The 24,450-nt window shown below is 62.9% G+C and overlaps 1 protein-coding gene across 5 annotated transcripts in view; it reads left to right on the top strand.

Moving 5' to 3' along the window:
* The first annotated feature begins 3,390 nt into the window (after window positions 1-3,390).
* MROH1 (maestro heat like repeat family member 1) overlaps window positions 3,391-24,450 on the top strand; it is a 68,992-nt gene continuing 47,932 nt past the window's right edge. For all 5 annotated transcript variants that reach the window (XM_054191186.1, XM_054191187.1, XM_054191184.1 and 2 more), the window contains exons 1-10: window positions 3,391-3,444; window positions 4,658-5,038; window positions 7,578-7,723; window positions 8,550-8,681; window positions 9,701-9,863; window positions 11,182-11,280; window positions 20,625-20,776; window positions 21,278-21,418; window positions 22,264-22,356; window positions 23,553-23,631. In XM_054191186.1, the coding sequence (XP_054047161.1) occupies window positions 5,017-5,038; window positions 7,578-7,723; window positions 8,550-8,681; window positions 9,701-9,863; window positions 11,182-11,280; window positions 20,625-20,776; window positions 21,278-21,418; window positions 22,264-22,356; window positions 23,553-23,631 (1,027 nt within the window). In that variant the 5' untranslated portion in view covers window positions 3,391-3,444; window positions 4,658-5,016. The remainder of the gene's footprint in view (window positions 3,445-4,657; window positions 5,039-7,577; window positions 7,724-8,549; window positions 8,682-9,700; window positions 9,864-11,181; window positions 11,281-20,624; window positions 20,777-21,277; window positions 21,419-22,263; window positions 22,357-23,552; window positions 23,632-24,450) is intronic.

Genomic DNA, 24,450 nt, shown 5'->3' with positions numbered 1-24,450 from the left:
GGACGGGATGGGGATGAGATGGGATGGGGATGGGATTGGGATGGAGAGGAGATGGGATGGGATGGGGATAGGGATGGGGATGGGATGGGATGAAGAGGAGATGGGATGGGATGGGATGGGACAGGACGTGATGGGATGTGGATGGGATGAGGATGGGATTGGATGGAGATGGGATGGGGATGGGATTGGATGGGGATGGGATGGGATGGGATGGAGAGGAGATGGGATGGGATGGGATGGGGATGGGGATGGGATGGGGGATGGGATGGGATGGGGATGGGATGGGATGAAGAGGAGATGGGATGGGATGGGATGGGATAGGATGGGATGAGGATGGGATTGGATGGGGATGGGATGGGGATGGGATTGGGATGGAGAGGAGATGGGATGGGATGGGGATGGGGATGGGATGGGATGGAGAGGAGATGGGATGGGGGAATGGGGATGGGATGGAGAGGAGATGGGATGGGATGGGGATGGGGATGGGATTGGGATTGTGATGGAGAGGAGATGGGATGGGATGAGATTGGATGGGGATGGGATGGGATGGGGATGGGGATGGGGATGGGATGGGGGATGGGATTGGGATGGAGAGGAGATGGGATGGGATGAGATTGGATGGGGGATGGGATGGGATGGGATGGGATGGAGAGGAGATGGGATGGGATGGGATGGGGATGGGATTGGGATTGTGATGGAGAGGAGATGGGATGGGATGAGATTGGATGGGGATGGGATGGGATGGGGATGGGGATGGGATGGGGATGGGTTGGGGATGGAGAGGAGATGGGATGAGATTGGATGGGGATGGGATGGGATGGGATGGAGAGGAGATGGGATTGGATGGGGATGGGGATGGTATGGAGAGGAGATGGGATGGGATGGGGATGGGATTGGGATTGGGATGGAGAGGAGATGGGATGGGATGGGGATGGGATTGGGATTGGGATGGAGAGGAGATGGGATGGGATGGGATGGGATGGGATGGAGAGGAGATGGGATGGGATGAGATTGGATGGGGATGGGATGGGATGGGATGGGATGGAGAGGAGATGGGATGGGATGGGGATGGGGATGGGATTTGGATTGGGATGGAGAGGAGATGGGATGGGATGGGATTGGATGGGGATGAGGATGGGATGGCGATGGGGATGGGATGGTATGGAGAGGAGATGGGATGGGGATGGGATGGGGATAGGACATGATGGGATGTGGATGGGATGGGATGGGTTGAGATGGGGACTGGGGATGGGGATGATGGGGATGGGATGGGACGGGATAGCATGGGGATGGGATGGGGTGGGGATTGGGATGAGATGGGGATGGGATGGGACTGGGGATGGGATGGGATGGGGGATGGGGATGGGATGGGGATGGGATGGGATGGGTTGAGATGGGACTGGGGATGGGATGGGGATGGGATGGGGATGGGGATGGGATGAGATGGGATGGGATGGGATGGGGATGGGATGGGATGGGGATGGGATGAGATGGGATGGGGATGGGATGGGGATGGGGATGGCTCCACGTCCAAGTGGAGACCAGTGAGGAGTGGGGGTTCCTCAGGCGTCGGTACTGGTCCCGCTGCTGCTGTTTAACACCTTTGTCGGCGACACGGACACTGGGATCGAGGGCACCCTCGGTGAGTTCCCCGACGACACCGAGCCGTGGGGGGGGGTGACACGGCTGGGGGGACGGGGATGTCACCCGGAGGGGACCCGGCCCAGGCTGGAGAGGTGGCCCCCCGTGAACCTCCTGGGCTCCAACCGGGCCAAGTGCAGGGTCCTGCCCCGGGGTGGGGGCAGCCCCCGGTGCCAGAGAGAAGGGCTTGGGGGGGGTGGGGGGGGGCTGGGGGGGGGGGGCTGGAGAGGGGGGGGGTGGGGAGAAGCTCAACATGAGTTTGGTGGTTTTTTTCCCTTTTTCCCCCTCCTTCCTTACGTTTACCCGCCTTTTCCTCCTTTTCCCATTCTTTCCCCAGTCCCCTATTCCTCCTTTCCTTTCTTTCCTTCTTTCCCCCGTTCCTTCCCTCCGTCCCCTGTTCCATTATCCTTCTCTTTCCCCATCCTTTCCCCCAGCCCCTGTTCCTTCTTTCCACCTTTTCCCCCCCCCCAGCCCCTGTTCCTCCTTCCCTTTTTTCCGCATTCTTCCCACCCGTCCCCTCTTCCTTTCCCCCCCGTTCTTCTCCTCTTCCTCTTTTCCTTCTTTCCCCATTATTCCCCTGCTCCTCCTTTCCCTCTTTCCCCATTCTTCCCCCGTTCCTCCTTTCCCTCTTTCCCCATTCTTCCATGGCCCATCCGTGTTCCCCCTTTCCTCCTTTCCCCGTTATTCCTCCTCCATCCCATTCCTCTTCTTTCCCCATTCTCCCTTCTTTTCCTTCTTTCCCCATTTTTCCCCCCGTTCCTCCTTTCCCTCTTTCCCCATTCTTCCCCCGTTCCTCCTTTCCCTCTTTCCCAATTCTTCCATGTCCCATCCGTGTTCCCCCTTTCCTCCTTTCCCCATTATTCCTCCTCCATCCTGTTCCTCCTCCTCTTCTTTCCCCATTTTCCCTCCTCCATCCCCAGTTCCTTCTTTTCCTTCTTTCCCCATTATTCCCCTGTTCCTCCTTTCCCTCTTTCCCCATTCTTCCATGGCCCACCCGTGTTCCCCCTTTCCTCCTTTCCCCGTTATTCCTCCTCCATCCCATTCCTCTTCTTTCCCCATTCTCCCTTCTTTTCCTTCTTTCCCCATTCTTCCCCCCGTTCCTCCTTTCCCTCTTTCCCCATTCTTCCCCTGTTCCTCCTTTCCCCTTTCCCAATTCTTCCATGTCCCATCCCTGTTCCCTCTTCCTTCTTTCCCCATTATTCCTCCTCCATCCCGTTCCTCCTCCTCTTCTTTCCCCCATTCTCCCTTCTCCATCCCCAGTTCCTTCTTTTCCTTCTTTCCCCATTCTTCCCCTGTTCCTCCTTTCCCTCTTTCCCCATTCTTCCATGGCCCATCCGTGTTCCCCCTTTCCTCCTTTCCCCATTATTCCTCCTCCATCCCATTCCTCTTCTTTCCCCATTCTCCCTTCTCCATCCCAGTTCCTTCTTTCCCTTTTTTCCCCATTCTTCCCCCCGTCGCTGCTTTCCCTTTCTTTACTTCTATCCCCGTTCCTCTCCCTTGTGCCCTGTTCCTCCTTTCCCTTTTTACCCCCTTTTTCCCGCTCCATCCCACGTTTCCCCCTTTCTCCTCCTCCTTTCCCCGTCCTTCATCCCCTTCCATCGCCGCTGGCGCCCCCTGGCGGAGCTCAACGCCGCCACCGCCCCCCCGCGCATGCGCATCAGCCCCCAACCAGGGGGGCGTGGTCTCTGCAGGGAGGGGGCGTGGCTTGACGCAGAGGGGGGCGTGGCTAGTAGGGGGCGTGGCTAAGTGGGGGGGGACGCACCCGGAAGCGGCGCCGGTCACCGAGCGGGTCCCGATCCGGCGGTGAGTGCGGTGGCGGCGGGGGGAACGTACCGGAGAGGAGATTTGGGGGGGGTTCAGGGAGGGGGAGAGGGATTTAGGGGACACAATGTGGTGGTCGCTTCCCCGAGGTGCCTGTTGTTCCCCCCCCGGCTCGTTTGGGGCGGGGGCTGTGGGGTTTTGGGGCCTGGCTTTAGCCGGACCGCCGGGCACCCGGGGAGAGGGTGGGTGAGGTGGCCCGGTTGGGCAAGCTCGGTGTCTCCGCCGTTTCCCGCCCTTAGGGGGCATCCTGGGGCCGTTCCCCCACCCCCCCCCACCCCCCAACCTTGTCGTTCTGGGGGTGGTTGGGCCCCACGGGGACCTGCTGCGGGGGGGGGAGGTTTGTGGTGTGGGGCGGGGGGGGGGGGGGGGGGAAGTATTGAATATAAAATCACCGAAGGGGTTGGGCTGGAAGGGACATTTAAAGGCCGCCCAGTGCCCCCCACCCCCCTGCCCTGGGCAGGGACATCTTCAACTAGCCCAGGTTGCCCAAAGCCCCGGCCAACCTGGCCTTGAACCCCTCCAGGGATGGGGCAGCCACAGCTTCTCCGGGCAACCCGGGCCAGGGGCTCACCGCCCTCGACAGCCAAGAATTTCTGCCCGAGATCTCATCTCAATCTCCCCTTTTCCAGTTTAAACCAGTTCGCCCTCGTCCCGTGGCTCCCTTCCCTGCTCCAGAGTCCCTCCCCAGCTTTCCCGGAGCCCCTTGAGGGCCTGGAAGGGGCTGGAAGGTCTCCGCGGAGCCTTCTCTTCTCCAGGCTGAACCCCCCCAGCTCTCTCAGCCTGTCCTCCCAGCAGAGGGGCTCCAGCCCTCCCGGCATCTCCGGGGCCTCCTCCGGCCCCCTCTCCGGCACCTCCGTGTCCTTTTTGTCCTGAGGCCCCAGAGCCGGATGCGGTATCATCCCTCAAATCTTATTTTACTGACAACTTGCTCCCTCGCTTTTGTTTGTGTTTTTAGGGAGAAATATTTGGAGCACGGTCTGGGCTCCTGCAGGGCTCGGAGCAGGGTTGGGGCGGGGGGGGGGCTCGCTAACGGGTCACCCGCCTCGGGCTCCTCAGCCAGCGCCGTCTCGCCAAATCTCGGGGCTGCCGTTCCGAATTCCTCGCCGTAACGTGGAAGGGCCGGGGGAGGATGGCGTTGGGATCCTTTAGCTTTCCGAGCGTGTTTTGCTGATGTAAAATGTCCTCCCGTTTGCAGGGCGCGGAGGGGAGCGGAACCCGGGATGCGTTCCCTCCGGCTCCGACCTCGATAAGGGACGGTGCCGGCGCCGATGGAATCGCGGCGCCCGCTGCCCGCTGGCCTCTGGGAACCGCAGCTCGGGCGCGCTGTCTGCGAGGAGCTGGCGTTTCCCCTTCCCGGCGGCTTTTGTAGAACATCTCCTCCGCTTCCCTGCGCCCACCGTTGGCTTTCTGACCCCCACCGGAACCGCAAACGGTTTTCTTTCTCCCTGAAAGTAAAGGCAGCGCGTAAAAATAGGTTCCCCAGGGATCCCCGGGTTTGAGAGAGAGGAAGCCGCCGACTGCCTTCTGCTGGTGGGGAAGCTGAAAACGCGGAGCATGACGGAGTCACGGATAAAACGTGAGTGCGGGAGCGCGGTGGGAGCCGTTGAGGGGCTGCGGGGCACCGGCCCTGCCGTTGGGGGGGGGGTCTCCATCCGCAACCCCCATCCTCGCCTCGGGCTGCTCCTTCCGCCCAGCCCCAGCGCCGATTTTCCGCGCCGCTTCGGTGGGGACGGAGCCGGCTGGGGAATTCTCTATCGTTAATAAGGTTAAATTGCCTTGCGGGTGCCCCGGGTGTTGGGGGTTTGGGGTGGAGGGGGGGGCTCAGCTCTGTCTGTGGAGCTGCCGGATCCGGGCTGCCGTCGCTCCCTGCAGCATCCGGAGGGACGAACTGGCGGGGGACGGGAGGAGGGAGCGGTTCTCCGCGCGCCGTAATTCCCTGCCCTAGAAATTAATCTCGGGCCTTGCCTCTGCTGCAAATTGCCCGAGCTCGAACGGTCTCTCGGTGCTTAAAGTGGCGTAAACCCCTGTGCGTTCCCTAAATTAATCCCGGCCAGCTTTGAAAATGAATCTTTCTTTTTTTTTTTTTTTTTTTTTTCCTTGTTAAGGCAATAAAGAATTTTCTGGTTTAATTAAGCCGCGGGGAAGGGGTGGGAGCAGGAATTACCTTCAGCAGCTGCAGCACCGGCTCACGGTGGCTTTAACGTGACCGTGGGGCGAACGTCTCCGCACCCCACCCCCCCCCCTCCCCCCATGGAAATGAATGAAACACCCCCCCACCCCCCCAAAAAATGGGGCAGGGCGGGAGCCCCCCCGGGGTGGGACCGGGCGGCTGCTCGGGCAAGACGGGTGGCTCCTCCTGGCCTGGAAGCAGAAGGGGAAGGGACAAGGGACACCGTCACCCTCCTCGTGCCACCCTCAGTGGTGGCCGTAGATGTTTTTGAGGCAGCGCAGCGTCCCCTCGGGGCTGGGCGTCCTGGTGGGTCTTCACCCCCCCCCCCCCGCCCCCCCGGTGACGGGACGTCCTCAGACGAGGGGCCGTGCTGTCGCAGAGGCGGCCTGCTCTGAAACTAATTAACCTTATTACGGCAAAGGCCCTAATGAGAGATAACGCCGCCGCTCCAGGATAACGATTAGGCTCTCGGAGCGGGGGGTCGCGGGCCGACGGGCGTGAGGGAGCGGCTCTGGTCCGCAGGCGTGTGGCTCCGCCGCCGCCGGTGGGACCCCGGTGGGCTCCGTCCGTGGGACCCCGGTGGGCTCCGTCCCTCTGACAGCATCCGATCCGCTCCCCCCCACCACCCCCGCCTCCCCGGAGAGCTTCATCTGGCGGTGGGATTCAGCGGCACGGGGGCTCCCCCAGCCCCTGGCCTTCAAGGACGTGCCCTTGGTAGGTCCCATGCGGCGGCTCAGCCCCGCGCGGGTTCCCCAGGGGCCTCAGGTGATGCCGGCACCCGGCTGTAGAGCGGAGCCCGTCCCCCGGTGCGGCTGCCCAGCCCTAAATCTCCGGTGTAATAAATGACGGAACAGTTTGGGTGGGAAGGGACCCTCAAAGGCCACCCAGTGCCACCCCCTGCCCTGGGCAGGGCCACCTCCCACCAGCCCAGGTGGCTCCGAGCCCCGTCCAACCTGGCCTTGAACCCCTCCAGGGATGGGGCAGCCACAGCTTCTCCGGGCAACCCGGGCCAGGGGCTCACCAGCTTCATCATGGAGAATTTCTGCCTTATTTTTAATCTCAATCTCCCCTCTTTTGGTTTAAAACCCTTCCCCCTTGTCCCGTGGCTCCCCTCCCTGCTCCAGAGTCCCTCCCCAGCTTTCCCGGAGCCCCTTGAGGGCCTGGAAGGGGCTGGAAGGTCTCTGCGGAGCCTTCTCTTCTCCAGGCTGAACCCCCCCAGCTCTCTCAGCTTGTCCTCCCAGCAGAGGGGCTCCAGCCCTCCCGGCATCTCCGGGGCCTCCTCCGGCCCCCGCTCCGACACCTCCGTGTCCTCCCGATGTCCCCGGGGCTGGAGGCAGCACTGCAGGGGGGTCTCCCCCGAGCGGAGCAGAGGGGCAGAATCCCCCCCTCGCCCCCCTGTCCACGCTGCTGGGGATGCAGCCCAGGCTGTGGGGGGGTTTCTGTGCTGTCACCGCACGGTGCCGGCCCACGGGCAGCGTTTCCCCCCCCCTCCCCAGCCCCCCAATCCTTCCGTCTCCCCGCACCAGTGAGAAACCTTAGAGCCGGGTCCCCCTTGGCCCCGGGGGCTGACGCGGTGCTGAGCTGGGGCTGACGCGGCGCTGAGCGGTGCCTGTAGGGATAAAAAAACCCAAACCCCCTGTGAAGTGTCCGGCCCTGCCGGGGGGTGAGTGAGGATGAATGAGGCCTTGGGGAACAGGGAAGGGCGGCGTGCGGGGCGCCTTCGAGTTAAAGGTGCCTTATTTCGGGTGGGGAGCCCAGAAGAAAGGGTTTTTGGTGGGGGCTCGTCGAGCGGGAAACAAAAGGGCCGGTGAAGGTTAACTTAGCTGCGCGCGCGGCTCGCGGGAAGATGGGTGAAAACGCACGGAGGCTCTTCTTTTCCTCCTCTTGTTGGTCCGGGAGACGTTCGGGGAATGCCAAATCTTTGCCACTTGCCTGTCTCGCTCAGGGCTTGCGACGACGTTGATGGACGCCACGACGGATAAGGACCCGCTAGTCCAGGAGCAGATCTACAACGCTTTGTGCCACCTGGGGGAATCCGAGCCGGAGGAGATCCTCAACTCGTGCGACGAGTACCTCCGGCAGCACGACAAGGTGGGGGGCTCCTCCGCTCCGTCCTGGGGGTGTCCGCAGGATGAGAAGTATTGCCTGGGGCGGCCCGGGGGGGCGTTGACTCTGTCAGCAAGCCAGGGAGGGACGACAGGACGACAGGAGCTGGCGAGGGGGCTGGAGAAGGAGGAGAAGGGTCTGGAGAACTTGTGAGGAGCGGCTGAGGGAGCTGGGGGTGTTCAGCCTGGAGAAAAGGGGGCCGAGGGGAGACCTTCTCGCTCTCCGCAGCTCCCTGAAAGGAGGGGGCAGCCAGGGGGGGTCGGGCTCTTCTCCCAAGGAACAGGCCACGGGACAAGAGGGAACGGCCTCCAGTTGCGCCAGGGCAGGTTTAGGATGGATATCGGGGAAAATTCCTTCATGGAAAGGGCTGTCGGGCGTTGGAAGAGGCTGCCCAGGGCAGTGGGGGAGTCGCCATCCCCGGAGGGATGGAAAAGCCGGGCAGACGCGGCGCATAGAGATGAGGTTTCGCGATGGGTTTCGTCAGCGTTGGGTTGGTGGTTGGACTCCGTGATCCGAAAGGTCCTTTCCAACCCGGGCCGTTCTCCGATTCCCTGATTCTACACCCGGGAGGATCTGGGTCCGAGGCGCTGGAGTTGCGGGGGTGAAGAACCGGTGATGATACGCTGTCGTGGATGAGAGAAAGGGAGCAAAACTTGGTTGGCGCTTCGAGTCGTTGCCTTTCCCCGTGCAGGAAACGCTAGCCAGACCCTTGCCGGGCATCTCTGGGACGCGCGGGTTTCTCTGGCCCCGGAGGCGGCCGCGGCGCCGTGCTCGGCTTCGCTGACCGTCCGCTTTCTCCCTCCCGTTCCAGCTGGCCTACCCTCACCGGGTGATCATCCTGAAAGCGATGGAGACGGTGGTGAAGAACAACATTGCCCTCTTGGACAAAAGCACGGCCAAGGTGGTTATTTTCCTGGCGTCTAATGAAATGACCAAGTCAAAGGTATGACCTGAAAGCTCTGGGTTCTTCCTGTCGTCGTTCTTGTCCGGGCCCTTTTTGCCCCCGATGCCGTCGTTGCAGGCAAAGCTGCGGGTTTTTGGGGCTGCCCCCAATGGTAGCAATTGCTGGGATGGCGTTTGTGGAAGGGAAGAGCTGGGTCTGTGCCATCTTGTGGAGATGGGACGGCTGAGGGAGTAGGGGACGGGCGACGTCCCTCTCCCTGGGGGGAGCTGGGGATGGGTTCGGCTGACGGTTTTCCTCCAGCACGGCATGCATCCACAGCCAAATAAAATCCGGATGCTGCGAAGGACCCGGACAGGCAGGTGGGTATCGGAGCAGGAAGGAGCCTTGAGGGGCTGCAGGTCCACGGAGGGGAAAGATCACGTCTGAATCTTGAGCCTGTTGTTCCGAATCGGGGAATGGTTTGGGTGGGAAGGGACATTTAAAGGCCACTCGGTGCCACCCCCTGCCCCGGGCAGGGACGTCTTCAACTAGAACACGTTGCTCCGAGCCCCGGCCAACCTGGCCTTGAACCCCTCCAGGGATGGGGCAGCCACAGCTTCTCTGGGCAACCTGGGCCAGGGACTCACCAGCTTCATCATGGAGAATTTCTGCCTTATTTTTAATCTCAATCTCCCCTCTTTTGGTTTAAAACCGTTGGCTCTCATCCCGTGGTTCCACTCCCTGCTCCAGAGTCCCTCCCCAGCTTTCCCGGAGCCCCTTGAGGGCCTGGAAGGTCTCCCCGGAGCCTTCTCTTCTCCAGGCTGAACCCCCCCAGCTCTCTCAGCCTGTCCTCCCAGCAGAGGGGCTCCAGCCCTCCCGGCATCTCCGGGGCCTCCTCCGGCCCCCGCTCCGACACCTCCGTGTCCTTCTGCTGTTGGTGGTCCCGGAGCTGGAGGCCTGTAGAATTAGCCCATGCCACGCAATTCCCCGCGGCGTTTGGAGCCAGGCGCGATGCCCGGCATTTAAACGAAGCAGAAGAACGGCGTCTGGTCTGATGTGGTTTCCTCCACCCGCCCCAGGAGGTGATCCGGGACTGGCAACAAGCCGCGAGCAACGTCCTCGTGGCGGTGGGGCAGCGCTTCATCAACAAGGTGATGGAGGAGGTGCTCACCAAATTCCAGCCGGGGATCCTGCCCCACTACTTCGTCATGCAGACGTTCGCCAACCTCTCGGTGTCGAACGGTGAGTTGGCACCCGACTGCGCTGGGGTGGGGGGGGATCGGGGGGAGCCGCGGAAGCGCGTCCTGGCCTTCGGGCGTCGTCGGTCATGCCGGCCCCCAGCAGCTCCGCAGCGGGGCCCCTCCGCGGTGTGGTCCGCGCGAAAACCGAGCTTCTCGGGATCTTTACGGCTTAGGCTTGATGCCGCTAAACGATGGGGTTGCGATGAAACGCCCTGAAAAAGCAGCGGGCGCCAGCACGGCGCGGAGGAGCGCGGTCGGTGTGAATGGCTTCCTTGTGGCGTCCTTCGTGCCCCTTTTCTTGGCGGGAGATGGGGCAGAAGGAAGGGGGAAGGCCGGTGCTGCGGGGAGCCCGGCCTTGGGAAGAGATTGGGAAAACCCTGCTCTCTTCTTGGCTGCCCTTCCCGGGGAGCCGCTGCGACTCCGTCCTCAGCGCTGAGACGGGGGAGCGGAGGGCAGCCCCTCGTCCAGGGATCACGGGGGGAACGCCAACGGGCGACGACAGCTCGTCCTGCAGCAGCCTGAGCAAAGCTCCGCATCCCGGAGCCGCTCCGGGACACGTCAGGCTCTCCCTGGTGGTTCCGCTTTTTCCCTGGGGAAAAGGGAAAGCCACGGCGGAGGCTTCGGCTCTGCCCCGGGGTGCCGGTGCTTGGCCCTGTCTCTCCGCAGTAGCCGGAGGAAAAAACTCCCTCGGTGGGGACGGAGGGATGCGATGCTCCTGGACGTGGGGCGGGGGGCAGCCGGTAATTCCCGGAGGAATGCCTGGAAAAACGTACTGAGCCGAGAAATCCCACGCAGCTCGGCTTCAGGGCTCGGCGGAGCTCTGAAAAATGTTTGCCCGCTTAAAAGCAACGGGAACTGGAGGCGCCCGACCCTCTTCCATAGAGAGCTCCCCGCTGGGGCTCTTGCCTCCAGCCGTCCCAGAGAGACCCAAGTTTAAAAATGAGAATTCTAGGACGGGATTTCTGAAAAATAGAAGTCTGGCGGCGGAACGGCGCCGGCAGCGAGCGGGACGTAGCCCGGAGCTCACCGACTTTGAGAAATAGGCACGAACGTCCCGGGGGCAGGGGGGGCTGGGAGGATTTGCGAGGGGCTGCCGCGCTGGAGCCGTCTCCGCTGCTCCCCCCCCTGCCACCACCACCACCCCCCAACCCCCGGGGCTCTCGGCGGCTCGTTTGTGGTAAAATCGGGCTCCTGGCTCCTGTTCCCTTTGGGTGCCGGCGGGATCCTGCCGGCTCTGTGTCCTGCGTAGGCTGGGGGGGGCCGCCGAGCGGCGCTTGCGCGTGTCTGCTGCGAGCGAACGTCTCCCGCTTCCTTCCCAGTGTTCGGAATGGTGCCTTTTCTCAACTCCATCCTCGGGACGATGCTGCCCATGCTGGGAATGGCCAAACAGGACCACATGAAGTCCGTCTTCTGCTACGGTAAGGTCTTTCTGGCCCTTTTGCGGGACCGAAGTGGTTTTTAGATATGTTGTGGGAGATTTTTTTTTTTTTTTTTTTCCCCCTTCCCTGGAAAAGAAGGGACCGTGGATGGGGGCTGGAGAGCTGGCTCGGATGAACCTTTCCGGAATGTCTGGGAGCAGGGATTTGGCCGGCTTTGGGAAGGGATGGAGAGTCGTCAGCCCTAGGTCGTGGGGATCCTACCAAAGTCCTCCTCCTGATCCCTGTCGCTCCCGTTTCATGGCCCAGCGAGTTCTGGTGCTCTTTGCTTTCTCCACTGGTGAAGAAGACGTAGATGCTCCAGAACCATCCCGACTCCGGTTGAGGTGACCGGCCCGGTGGGATGAGGGAAGGAAGAGGGATGCGCTACTTGAGACCCTCTTATAAACCAAGCTGTGTCTTTATCGACACCGTGAACCCGGCGCCTCGCAACGGCGCCAGCGTTGACCCTGACGGGGACCGGGAGGAGGCCGGGGTGCAGCGGCCGCTTCTGTAAATCTCGTGAGCCGTTTGGAGGATGTGACACTCTTGGTGGGTTGGCAGGATTGTCACGGGGCTCCCTTCTCGTGACGCCCCTCCTCCAGCCCTGGGCTCGCCCGAAAAACTGCGGCAGGGTTTGGTGCAGAAGCACCAGCACTTAACACGGCTGACAAAGAGCCGACTCGCTTGTCATAGCGTCACGGAATGATTTGGGTGGGAAGGGACCTTAAAGACCACCCAGTGCCACCCCCTGCCCTGGGCAGGGACATCTGCAATGAAACCAAGTTGCCCAAAGCCCCGTCCAACCTGGCCTTGAACCCCTCCAGGGATGGGGCAGCCACAGCTTCTCGGGGCAACCTGGGCCAGGGGCTCACCAGCTTCATCGTGGAGAATTTCTGCCTTATTTTTAATCTCAATCTCCCCTCTTTTGGTTTAAAACCCTTCCCCCTCGTCCCATGGCTCCCCTCCCTGCTCCAGAGTCCCTCCCCAGCTTTCCCGGAGCCCCTTGAGGGCCTGGAAGGGGCTGGAAGGTCTCCGCGGAGCCTTCTCTTCTCCAGGCTGAACCCCCCCAGCTCTCTCAGCCTGTCCTCCCAGCAGAGGGGCTCCAGCCCTCCCGGCATCTCCGGGGCCTCCTCCGGCCCCGCTCCAACACCTCCGTGTCCTTCTTATGTCGAGGACTCCAGAGCTGGACACAGGGTTCCAGGTGGGGTCTCCCCCGAGCGGAGCAGAGGGATAGAATCCCCTCCCTCGTCTCTAGCCGGAGCTGATCCACCTTCCCCTGGACACGGTGGCCCGTCGCGGTGTGGCTCCTGGCCCGAGCGGCTTTGTCCGTTGACCAGCGAGATGCCCTCCCACTTGCAGGGCGGTAGCGCCTGCCTCTGGGACGGCGGGACGGCGCGCGGCCCCCCGGCGGGTGCCACCTTGGTATCCGGCAGAGGTTCCTCGGGCTTCATGGTTTGCTTTCCACGGCTGGGCGAAAATAAACGGGGTTTGGGGGGGGGGGGAGTGTGGGTCCAAGGGCGCCGCGAGAGAGGCGGGGGGAGCTGCTGGCAACACACCGCTGGGGCGGTCGCTCTTATCTCTCGCCGATAGCGAGGTCCAAGGCCTGGGAAATTGCTGCTGCGGCTGCGCGCGTCGAGGAACGAATGGGCTGAGCGGGAGCAGCCCGGCGAAACGCAGGGGTGGATGCAGGGCTACCCTCAGCGGCAGCGTCTAGTTCTGCTGGAAACGAGGAGGTTTGCGTCCAAACTCGTTCCCGGGAGCCGCTGTGGTCGACGTAACGCCCGGATTTGAAGGGCCGCTTCGCCCTTAAGAGCTTCTCGGGCTGCGACGTCGAGCTCAAAGCAAGAACGTGCAACTCCGGGGGCTGTTTCTCTACAGGCGCGTTCTCCGAAAGCCAAGGCCGAGGGCGGGCGACCTCGGTGAATACGAACCATCCTCCCCCGAGTCGAGTACAACCAGACCCCGGCGCCGGTTTGGTCCCCGGGGTGGTGGTGGGGGATGGTTGGTGTGGGCGGCTCAGGTGGTTTACGCCGGCTGCGGGCGACGGCAGATAGCGGGCGACGTGTTTACGGCCGGGAGGTCTGGTGCCGTTCCTGTCCCGGAGGGTTTATCAGCCCTGCGGAGGATCGTAGAATCATGGAATCATAGGCCGGTTTGGGTGGGATGGGATATTTAAAGCCCATCTCGTCCCGACCCCCCGCCGTGAACAGGGACATCTTCAACCAGCCCAGGTGGCTCCGAGCCCCGTCCAACCTGGCCTTGAACCCCTCCAGGGATGGGGCAGCCACAGCTTCTCCGGGCAACCCGGGCCAGGGGCTCACCAGCTTCATCATGGAGAATTTCTGCCTTATTTTTAATCTCAATCTCCCCTCTTTTGGTTTAAAACCCTTCCCCCTCATCCCGTGGTTCCCCTCCCTGCTCCAGAGTCCCTCCCCAGCTTTCCCGGAGCCCCTTGAGGGCCTGGAAGGGGCTGGAAGTTCTCCGCGGAGCCTTCTCTTCTCCAGGCTGAACCCCCCCAGCTCTCTCAGCCCGTCCTCCCAGCAGAGGGGCTCCAGGAGAAGGGATCATAGACGGGATCGTGCGTAGGAGAAGGGATCCTTCTCCTCGTGGGGAGGACCAGCCTGGCCCGTGGGGCTGGTAGAACTCACTTCTGAGGTTCGAGTGGCTCTTTCCAGAGGACCGTTCCGCCGTCGGCAGCTCTTTCCCCTTCATCCCTTCCAGCAATCCCTTCTTTCGGCTTTCTTTTCCCCACTCCGCTTGGTCTTGGGAAGGGCGACATCCCGGCTCCGCACGTTTTCCTCCCGAAATGAGCCCGTAGCCGGCGGTGGCGAGGCGCGGTCGGTCTGTGGCTCTTGCAGAGAACGTGCAACCCCTTCGCCCGCATCCTAAAGCGCGCGGAGCCTCCGCGGCGCTGCCCGCGCCGGGTCTGGAGCAGGTCCTGCCCCCATCCCGAAACCTGGGGAGGCCACAGCATCTCCTGGGCTGCCAGGAATGGGATGGAGAGGGGGATTTGGGGACGTGATCCTGGGCTGAATGTTTGGATGGAGAGGGGGATTTGGGGACGTGATCCTGGGCTGAATATGGGAATGGAGAGTGGGATTTGGGGACGCGATCCTGGGCCAAACACAGGGATGGAGAGGGGGATTTGGGGACGTGATCCTGGGCTGAATGCGGGGATGGAGAGGGGGATCTGGGGACGTGATCCTGGGCTGAATGTATGGATGGAGAGGCGGATTTGGGGACGTGATCCTGGGCCAAACACAGGGGTGCAGAGGGGGATTTGGGGACGTGATCCTGGGCTGAATGCAGGGATGGAAAGGGGGATTTGGGGACGTGATCCTGGGCTGAATGCGGGGATGGAGAGCGGGATTTGGGGACGTGATCCTGGGCTGAATGTTTGGATGGAGAGGGGGATTTGGGGACGTGATCCTGGGCCAAACACAGGGATGGAGAGGGGGATTTGGGGACGTGATCCTGGGCCAAACACAGGGATGCAGAGGGGGATTTGGGGACGTGATCCTGGGCTGAATGCGGGGATGGAGAGGGGGATTTGGGGACGTGATCCTGGGCTGAATGCGGGGATGGAGAGGGGGATTTGGGGACGTGATCCTGGGCTGAATGCGGGGATGGAAAGGGGGATTTGGGGACGTGATCCTGGGCTGAATGCGGGGATGGAGAGGGGGATTTGGGGACGTGATCCTGGGCTGAATGTTTGGATGGAGAGGGGGATTTGGGGACGTGATCCTGGGCCAAACACAGGGATGGAGAGGGGGATTTGGGGACGTGATCCTGGGCCAAACACAGGGATGGAGAGGGGGATTTGGGGACGTGGTCCTGGGCTGAATGTATGGATGGAGAGGGGGATTTGGGGACGTGATCCTGGGTTGAATGCAGGGATGGAGAGGGGGATTTGGGGACGTGATCCTGGGCTGAATGCAGGGATGGAGAGGGGGATCTGGGGACGTGATCCTGGGCTGAATGTATGGATGGAGAGGGGGATTTGGGGACGTGATCCTGGGCTGAACGTGGGGATGGAGAGGGGGATTTGGAGAGTGATCCTGGGCTGAATGTATGGATGGAGAGGGGGATCTGGGGACGTGATCCTGGGTTGAACGCGGGGATGGAGAGGGGGATTTGGAGAGTGATCCTGGCTTTACCGCTCCAGAGGAGTCCGCAAGGTGCTGCTTTCTGACCCGGGAGAGGTGCTGCCCTCGGCGGCCCCGCTGTGGGGAAGGGAATGAGCTCCTAAACCTTTGCTGTGTCCTAAACCTTTGCTGCCTGAAGTGGCTCTTGCTCCTCGGGTTCCTGACTACAAGCTTTTTTTTTTTTTAAAAAAAAAACAAAAAAACCCAAAAAAAACCCAGGCATAACATTGCCTGTCACCCCCCCGCATCCACCTGGCTTGAAGCTGGGGGAGGACTCTTAGGCGACGGTTTTGGCCGGACGCGTTCGCTTTTGTCCAGACAAACTTCTCGACGAAGTTTAGGAGGACTTCGCCTGAAGAAGGGTGTTTTCGACAGAGGGAAGGTTGCGGGGGGGGGGGGGGGTCTAGATGGGGGTCTAGACTTTGCTCCCTGCTCCAGAGAGGTGCCGGGGGGGTGGGACAGGGGGGACCTTTCTGACCTCCCCAGCCCTCCGAGGTGGGCAGCCGTGGGAATTCAAGAGTTTCTGCCCAAAGAGCTGCCGGACCCTCCCTGCCCTGGCTGGTTTCACCGCGGCACCAGCTCCAGGGTGCGGCGTCGCGCCCTTCTGCCGCCCGTCGTCTCCTTCATCCCTGCGTCCTTCCCATCCGGCCGAGCCACGGGGAACGGCTTGGGGCGAGGGGGGGAGCTCCTGGCCCCCCACGAAGGCCAGAAGCGGGGCGATGACGGTCTCTTCCAGCGGGCAGGGCACGTGCTCGCACGGCGCTTCTCTTGCGTGACGGGGCGAGGGCGAGGAGGCGCGTGATGGAAACGATCTGGTTTTGGCATGAGGTCGCGGCGTGACTCAGCGGCTTCGGATCCTGCCGGCCTGAAAATAAACGTCTGCCGGAGGCCGGGAGGGAGCGGAGCCTGGGCAAGCCCTGCCGCCGCAGCCTCCGAGGGCAGGCAGGGTCCCGGGCTCTTTCCCCTCTCCTCCTCCTCCTCCTCCTCCTCCTCCGGGGTCCCAGGCTCTTTCCCCTCTCCTCCTCCTCCTCCGGGGTCCCGGGCTCTTTCCTTTCTCCTCCTCCTCCTCCTCCTCGGACCTGCTTCCTCCTCTGGGGTCCCAGGCTCTTTCTCCTCTTCTCCTTCTTCTCCTCCTCGTCGGATCTGCTTCCTCCTGTGGGGTCCCAGGCTCTTTTCTTTCTCCTCCTCCTCCTCCTCCTCCTCCTCTGGGGTCCCAGGCTCTTTTCTTTCTCCTCCTCCTCCTCCTTCTCCTCCTCCTCCTCCTCAGACCTGCTTCCACTTCTGGGGTCCCAGGCTCTTTCCCCTCTTCTCCTCCCTCTTCTCCTCCTCTTCCTCCTCCTTGGACCTGCTTCCTCCTCTGGGGTCCCAGGCTTTTTCTCCTTTTCTCCTCCTCCTCCTCTTCCTCCTCCTCAGACCTGCTTCCTCCTCTGGGGTCCCAGGCTCTTTCTCCTCTTCTCCTTCTTCTCCTCCTCGTCCTCCTCCTCGGATCTGCTTCCTCCTCTGGGGTCCCAGGCTCTTTCTTCTCTCCTCCTCCTCTTCCTCCTCCTTGGACCTGCTTCCTCCTCTCGGGTCCCAAGCGCTTTCCCACTTCTCCTCCTCTTCTTCCTCCTTGGACCTGCTTCCTCCTCTGGGGTCCCAGGCTGTTTCTCCTCTTCTTCTTCTCCTCCTCGTCCTCGTCCTCCTCCTTGGACCTGCTTTCTCCTCTGGGGTCCCGGGCTCTTTCTCCTCTTCTCCTCCTTCTCCTCCTCCTCCTCCTTGTCCTCCTCCTCAGACCTGCTTCCTCCTCTGGGGTCCCGGGCTCTTTCCCCTCTCCTCCTCTTCCTCCTCCTTGGACCTTCTTCCTCCCTGGGGTCCCAGGCTGTTTCTCCTCTCCTCCTCCTCAGACCTGCTTCCTCCTCTGGGGTCCTGGGCTCTTTCTCCTCTTCTCCTCCTCCACCTTCTCCTCCTCCTTTTCCTCCTCGTCCTCGGACCTGCTTCCTCCTCTGGGGTCCCGGGCTCTTTCCCCTCCTCCTTTTCCTCCTCCTCCTTTTCCTCCTCCTCCTCGGATCTGCTTCCTCCTCTGGGGTCCCGGGCTCTTTCTCCTCTTCTCCTCCTTCTCCTTCTCCTCCTCCTCGTCCTTGGATCTGCTTCCTCCTCTGGGGTCCCGGGCTCTTTCCCCTCCTCCTCCTCCTCCTCCTTTTCCTCCTCCTCCTTGGATCTGCTTCCTCCTCTGGGGTCCCGGGCTCTGTCTCCTCTTCTCCTCCTTCTCCTTCTCCTCCTCCTCATCCTCAGATCTGCTTCCTCCTCTGGGGTCCCAGGCTCTTTCCCCTCTTCTCCTCCTCCTCATCCTCCTCGTCTTCCTCCTCGGACCTGCTTCCTCCTCTGGGGTCCTGGGCTCTTTCCCCTCCCCTCCTCCTCCTCTTCCTCCTCGTCCTCGGATCTTCTTCCTCCTCTGGGGTCCCAGGCTCTTTCCCCTCTTCTCCTCCTTCTCCTTCTCCTTCTCCTTCTCCTTCTCCTTCTCCTTCTCCTTCTCCTTCTCCTTCTCCTCCTCCTCCTTCTCCTCCTCCTCCTCTTCCTCCTCGTCCTCAGACCTGCTTCCTCCTCTGGGGTCCTGGGCTCTTTCCCCTCTTCTCCTCCTCCTCTTCCTCAGACCTGCGTCCTCCTCTGGCTGTGCTAACGTGGGCGCATGGAGCTCGTGCTCGGCGCGGGGGCCCAGAGAACTGGCGCGCCATCGAGTCATCTCACATCCTTAGGGGCTGGGTCGCACTCTCCGTCCCATCGGAGTAAAGGATCAGGCCCGACGGGGCTCCGGAGTCCCCAGCCGATAACTTGAGAACCGCTCGGGCTGCCCCGGGCCGTCTTTGTACCAGAAACGTTGCGCTCCTCCATCAAGTGGGGCCAACCGCGTCTTTCCTTCAGTCTCCCATCTTCTGCCGCCGTCTTACTGCCGGAAAATTCCTCCCCGGGGTACCAGGGCGTTGGGGGGTGGGAGGGTGGTGTTTCTTCACCCCATTAATGCGGGATGCGTGTTACGAGGTCTCCCTGCCCGGAGGAGCTGAGCAGGCTCCTGCTTTCCGGTCGGAGCTTTTGGTATCCTGTGGGAGCAGCAGCCCCCTTGCCAGGGGTGCTGCTGTAGGACGGTCCCGCAGCAGCCGACCTTCTCTAGCCAGGGTCGGCGAGCTCCTGCTGGGCTGTGGCGGCTGATCCTGCTCGGACCCGGTGAGCTCCGGAGGTGGCTCCAGCCTGGAGCAGGCTGCCATCCTTCTCCTCTCCCCTTGCCCCAGCCTCACCCCTCGTGGGTCCCGTTCCGCCGCTCGGTGGCCCGTGGGGATGCCGGGAGCCAGGGCTCTGGTCCTGCTTAGAGTCACAGCAGAGAATCACAGAATCACGGAATGGTTTGGGTGGGAAGGGACCTTTAAAGGCCACCCGGTGCCACCCCCTGCCCTGGGCAGGGACATCTTCAACTAGACCTGGTTGCCCAAAGCCCCGTCCAACCTGGCCTTGAACCCCTCCAGGGATGGGGCAGCCACAGCTTCTCCGGGCAACCTGGGCCAGGGGCTCACCAGCTTCATCATGGAGAATTTCTGCCTTATTTTTAATCTCAGTCTCCCCTCTTTTGGTTTAAAACCCTTCCCCCTCGTCCCGTGGCTCCCCTCCCTGCTCCAGAGTCCCTCCCCAGCTTTCCCGGAGCCCCTTGAGGGCCTGGAAGGGGCTGGAAGGTCTCCGCGGAGCCTTCTCTTCTCCAGGCTGAACCCCCCCAGCTCTCTCAGCCTGTCCTCCCAGCAGAGGGGCTCCAGCCCTCCCGGCATCTCCGGGGCCTCCTCCGGCCCCTGCTCCGACACCTCCGTGTCCTCCCGATGTCCCCGGGGCTGGAGGCAGCACTGCAGGGGGGTCTCCCCCGAGCGGAGCAGAGGGGCAGAATCCCCCCCCTCGCCCCCCTGCCCACGCTGCTGGGGATGCAGCCCAGGCTGCGGGGGGGTTTCTGTGCTGCCACCGCACGGTGCCGGCCCACGGGCAGCGTTTCCCCCCGCCCTCCCCAGCCCCCCCCAAGCCCTTCTCTCAGGGCTGCTCTCCATCCCCCCACCCCCAGCCTGGGCTGGCACCGGGGGCTGCCCCCACCCCGGGGCAGGACCCTGCACTTGGCCCGGTTGGAGCCCAGGAGGTTCACAGGGGGCCACCTCTCCAGCCTGGGCCGGGTCCCTCGGGGCTTCCTTCGTTACGAAATGGCTAGTGAAGGGTGAGGAAGCTGCAAGAGCCTCGCCGTGCGTTAAGGGACAGCACGGCGAGGGGAAGCAGGGTCCGTGCACGTGCGCTCCGGTGCCCAGGGATGCCGGGACGGGGCTGGAAGGAGCCGATGGCCGGGCAGAGGGGTGGGCTGGGGCCATGGGGCGGACGGGGTGGCCACGTGGGGTTTGTAGGTGGCGTTTTTCCAGGGCTGCCCGCGAAGGGCCGGTACGAGGGACGCTGCTTGGGCTGTTTGAGGGTTGTTTGAGCTGCCAGCTGAGACCTGCTCCTGGTGTTAGGTGATCCCTCCCTCGGCTGCCCCGGGGGCTCCGTAAATCCATGGGGAACCCCGTAAAGCCTCGGGGAGCCCCGTGAAGCCGTGGCAAAAGCTTCCTCGGTGCGGGGGGGAGGTGGAAGGCGGGTGTCCCCGGCGAACAGCCGAGCCTTGCGTCCGAGCCCGGATGCGTGCCTTTACGCCAACCCGCTCTCGTCGCTGGTCCAGTTCGCGAGAGGAAAAATAACATGCGTTCGCACGCGGCGCTTTGCTGGCCCGGGGACCGGGGGAAACTCGGCGTGTGGTGGGGTGCTCGGGCTTGCCTGCAGCCGCGAGGCTGTAACTCTTGGCCAGCGTAGCTGCTGAGGAACGCGTAGAAATGACGTAGAAATGAAAATCGGGTTGCCGTGGGTCGCCGGGGGCTGGTTATCCCTGGCTCGGGAAGGCCAAAGCAGCGTGTGTCTCCGGCCTGGCTACCTTCCAGGATCCCCGGTAGCCAGGCCACCACTCGGGAAGTCTCTGAGCCCGATGGGAAGAGTCTCGGGTGCTTCTGCCCCCCCCCCCCCCCCCCCAACGCCCGCAAGCCTCCAACTTTGAGATGCCGCCCGGTAAAACGGCACGTCGCCCGTCTGCTTTCTGAGCGGGGTTGACACGAACGCGGGGGGGGCGGGGGGGTTGGGGGGCAAAACCAACCCCATGGTGTGTCGCCGTCCGTCCCCCAGCTCTGCAGCACTTCAGCGAGAGCATCCAGGAGTACCTGGCCAACTTGGACAAGGCCCCCGACCCCACGGTGAGGAAGGACACCTTCTCCAACGAGATCTTCAGCGCCTACGAAGTGCTCTTCAACAGCTGGCTGCAGCACCGGGAAGCCAAGGTGGGGGGACGGGGGGGGACGGGGACGCGGCGGGACCCCCCCTGGGTGCGGAGCGTGGCGGGGGGCGGCGGGTCTGACATCGGCCTTGCGGCATCTCAGCGATTTAGGCTCCGGTTTAGGGCTGGGTGCCTTTCTCCTCGCGCCCCGCAGTTCCGCTGGGGTCCCTCTGTCCTCGTGTCGCGGGCGGAAGGTCACCAAGGGGTGGCTTGGTCCCCACGGCTGGAAAGCAGAGCGTGGGGGCGCTCCTGAAGGCCTTCGGGGCATACGCCGCAGCTGGGAGGTGGCCTCTGCTGGCGTGGGTGACGCATTTAAGCGTCCCCTTTCTCTGCTGAGCGCCCCTCGTGCTTAGACCGGCAAAGGCGGGCGAAATGCTGTCCCCGCCGCGGCCCAGAGGCTCGGAGGAGCACCGGGAAGAGCAGCTCCGTGGCAGCGGAGCGATGGTGCGGTGGCCCCCTCTGTCCGGGTCCGACCACACCGTTAAGGCGCCGTCTTTCCCCGCAGCTGAGACTGGCCGTGGTGGAGGCGATGGGACCTATGAGTTACCTGCTGCCCAGCGAAAAGCTGGAGGAGCAGCTCCCTAAGCTGATTCCGGGCATCCTCGCCCTCTACAAGAAGCACACGGAGGCCTTCTACATATCCAAGGTGAGCGGCTCCCGGTGCTGGCGTTGCTGGACGAGGACCCATCCCCAGTCCACGGACTTTTCCGTGTGAGATTCCCCCTCCCTGCATCATAACGAAAGGATAGGGGGCGGAGGGATGGAGAGCAGCCCTGAGAGAAGGGCTTGGGGGGGCTGGGGGAGGGCGGGGGGAAACGCTGCCCATGAGCCGGCACCGTGCGGTGGCAGCACAGAAACCCCCCCGCAGCCTGGGCTGCATCCCCAGCAGCGTGGGCAGGGGGGCGAGGGGGGGATTCTGCCCCTCTGCTCCGCTCGGGGGAGACCCCCCTGCAGTGCTGCCTCCAGCCCCGGGGACATCGGGAGGACACGGAGGTGTCGGAGCCGGGCCGGAGGAGGCCCCGGAGATGCCGGGAGGGCTGGAGCCCCTCTGCTGGGAGGACAGGCTGAGAGAGCTGGGGGGGTTCAGCCTGGAGAAGAGAAGGCTCCGCGGAGACCTTCCAGCCCCTTCCAGGCCCTCAAGGGGCTCCGGGAAAGCTGGGGAGGGACTCTGGAGCAGGGAGGGGAGCCACGGGACGAGGGGGAAGGGTTTTAAACCAAAAGAGGGGAGATTGAGATTAAAAATAAGGCAGAAATTCTCCATGATGAAGCTGGTGAGCCCCTGGCCCAGGTTGCCCGGAGAAGCTGTGGCTGCCCCATCCCTGGAGGGGTTCAAGGCCAGGTTGGACGGGGCTTTGGGCAACCTGGGCTGGTGGGAGGTGGCCCTGCCCGGGGCAGGGGGGTTGGGAAGGGATGGTCTTTTAAGGTCTTTTCCAACCCAAACGGTTCCGTGATGCCGTGATTCTAACTGCAACCCGGTCTCTCGCTGAGCAGAGCCTCTGCCAGATCCTGGAAGCTTCTGTCAACATCGGGAGCCGCAGCCTGGACGTGCAGCTGGATTCTCTCCTGGGCACCCTGCACCCCCAGGTAAGGGCCGGGGCAGAGCGCGGCCGCCCTCAGCAAGGTGCCGGGGGGGGGGAAGGGGGGCTTCCCCTGCGGCCTGAGCTCGGTCTGCGGGGCTGGTGCCTTCCCCCGGAGCCGCCTGAGCGCCTGGTCGTGCCCCTCTGAGGCTCCTCTGCTGCTCCCCGGCGCCGGCAGCGGCGCCGCCGAGCCCTCGGGCTCCGCTCTCTGAGATACGGCCGGAGTCACAAGCCCGGTTTTCCCCGCACGAGAAAACGGCTCTGACCTTCCCAGTTACGCGGCGGTTGGAACGGGAGCCACCAGAAAATCAACGGACCTTTCGAAAAGTTTGCGCTTTGAGGATAAGCCCGGGCTTCGACTCGCCACGGCAGCGAGCGGTGGCCGTGCCGCAGGGGGCAAGGAGCCCTTCTCAGGTTGCCGAGCCCGGACTCCTCCTCAGCCCGTCCTTCATCCGTGGGCGGGCGAGGTCTTTTGTATGACTACACCCTTAAAATCCTGCCGAAAACAGGGCTGAACAGTTGGTTTTTTTGGTTTTTTTTGTTTTTTTTTTACAATACTTAACGGACCGTGAGTCTCGGAAGCGGCAGAGAGAGGCTCTCCTTTAAAATACACCCTTTCCCAAAGCGACGCCTTAACAACCGCCTACGGGAACGGTGCCGTTTGTCGGAACTTGTCCTTGAGGACGGGCTTGGCCGGGTTTAAAAGCAGCCGGTGGCTGCGGAGGGGCGGCTCCGGGACGCGGTTGCCCTCAACGCGGCAGCTCTGGCTCGCGCCCAAATGTCTTTTTTCGGCGGATGGGAGCAAGCAGACGCGCGTTGTCCTTGCCGCAAAGTAAACCGAACGAAGAGCCTGAAGGATTTGAAAAGAGCCCGGATGGGTTGACTCGTGAAGAGGTTGCGGAAGAGGCGGCCAGCGGTCCCGCCTGGCTGGTGGGACACAGTCGAAAGAGCTCCCGAGGAGGCACCTCCATCCCAAGTGGGTTCCCACGAGGTGACTCCACCTGCTGTGGAAACCCCGCTCTGGGCATCCGTGTCCTGGGATGCCGTCGCCCCCCCTCCCAACCCCAGCCCAGGGCTTGCTCTGTCCCAAATCTCGGCGCCGTGCCCATTGCCGAGCACCGCTCTGCCTCTCCGGGGCTGGGTCCGAGCCTGCCGGCGCCCGCTCCGGGTAACGTCCCTGACCACCGGCTTTTTCTCCACCAGATTTGCGCTCCTGCGGATCCCGCCGTCCCCCTGACGGTTAAAAATCACACCGAGGTACTTCGATGCTTCACCGTCCTGGGTAAGGGATGAGGCGGCGTGGCTGTCCCCAAGCCCCGGCAGAGGTTTGGGTGTGCTGCGCCGTGGCTGGGGGGGGTGTCCTGGCGCTTCGTCGTCCTTTTCCTGAAAGGAGGGGGTAGCCGGGGGGGGGGTCGGGCTCTTCTCCCAAGGAACAGGCCACGGGACAAGAGGGAACGGCCTCCAGTTGCGCCAGGGCAGGTTTAGGATGGATATTGGGGAAAATTCCTTCGTGGAAAGGGTTGTCGGGCGTTGGAAGAGGCTGCCCAGGGCAGTGGGGGAGTCGCCATCCCTGGAGGGATGGAAAAGCCGGGCAGACGCGGCGCTTAGAGATGAGGTTTCGCGATGGGTTTCGGCAGCGTTGGGTTGGTGGTTGGACTGGGTGATCTGAAAGGTCCCTTCCAACCTCATCGAATCATGGAATCATGGAATCTTCCTGGTTGGAAAGGACCTTTGAGATCATCGAGTCCAAAAACAACCTACGGTCCCTGCCACTAGAGCGTGCGACCTCAACCGTTCTCTGATTCGACGTTTGTTCCCCCTGGTCTCAGCGGGGCTTCGGGGACGTGGTGGACATCTCTTCGCTGCGTGGGGAGACGGGAAGGGGGGGAGGGTGGTGTTTTCTGTCCCGTTCTAGCCCATGGCGTCAGGCTTGCGGAAGGCAGTAGCTTTGCCGCCGCCTTTGCCTTGCTTCGGGGAGAGCATCCCACGCCGGAGCTCCTCGAGGAAAGGCACGGGGCCAGCTCCGTTCCCCCTTGGAGCTCCTCACTGGCTCAGGCCTGGTCGTCCCCTTCCCAGGGACCTTCCCAAAAGCTCCTGGTTC

The sequence above is a fragment of the Rissa tridactyla genome, chromosome 2, assembly GCF_028500815.1.
Source record: "Rissa tridactyla isolate bRisTri1 chromosome 2, bRisTri1.patW.cur.20221130, whole genome shotgun sequence".
NCBI classification, from domain to species: Eukaryota; Metazoa; Chordata; class Aves; order Charadriiformes; family Laridae; genus Rissa; species Rissa tridactyla.
The sequence above is the reverse complement of the archived record's forward strand: the minus strand, read 5'-3'. Positions and strand labels throughout refer to the sequence as shown.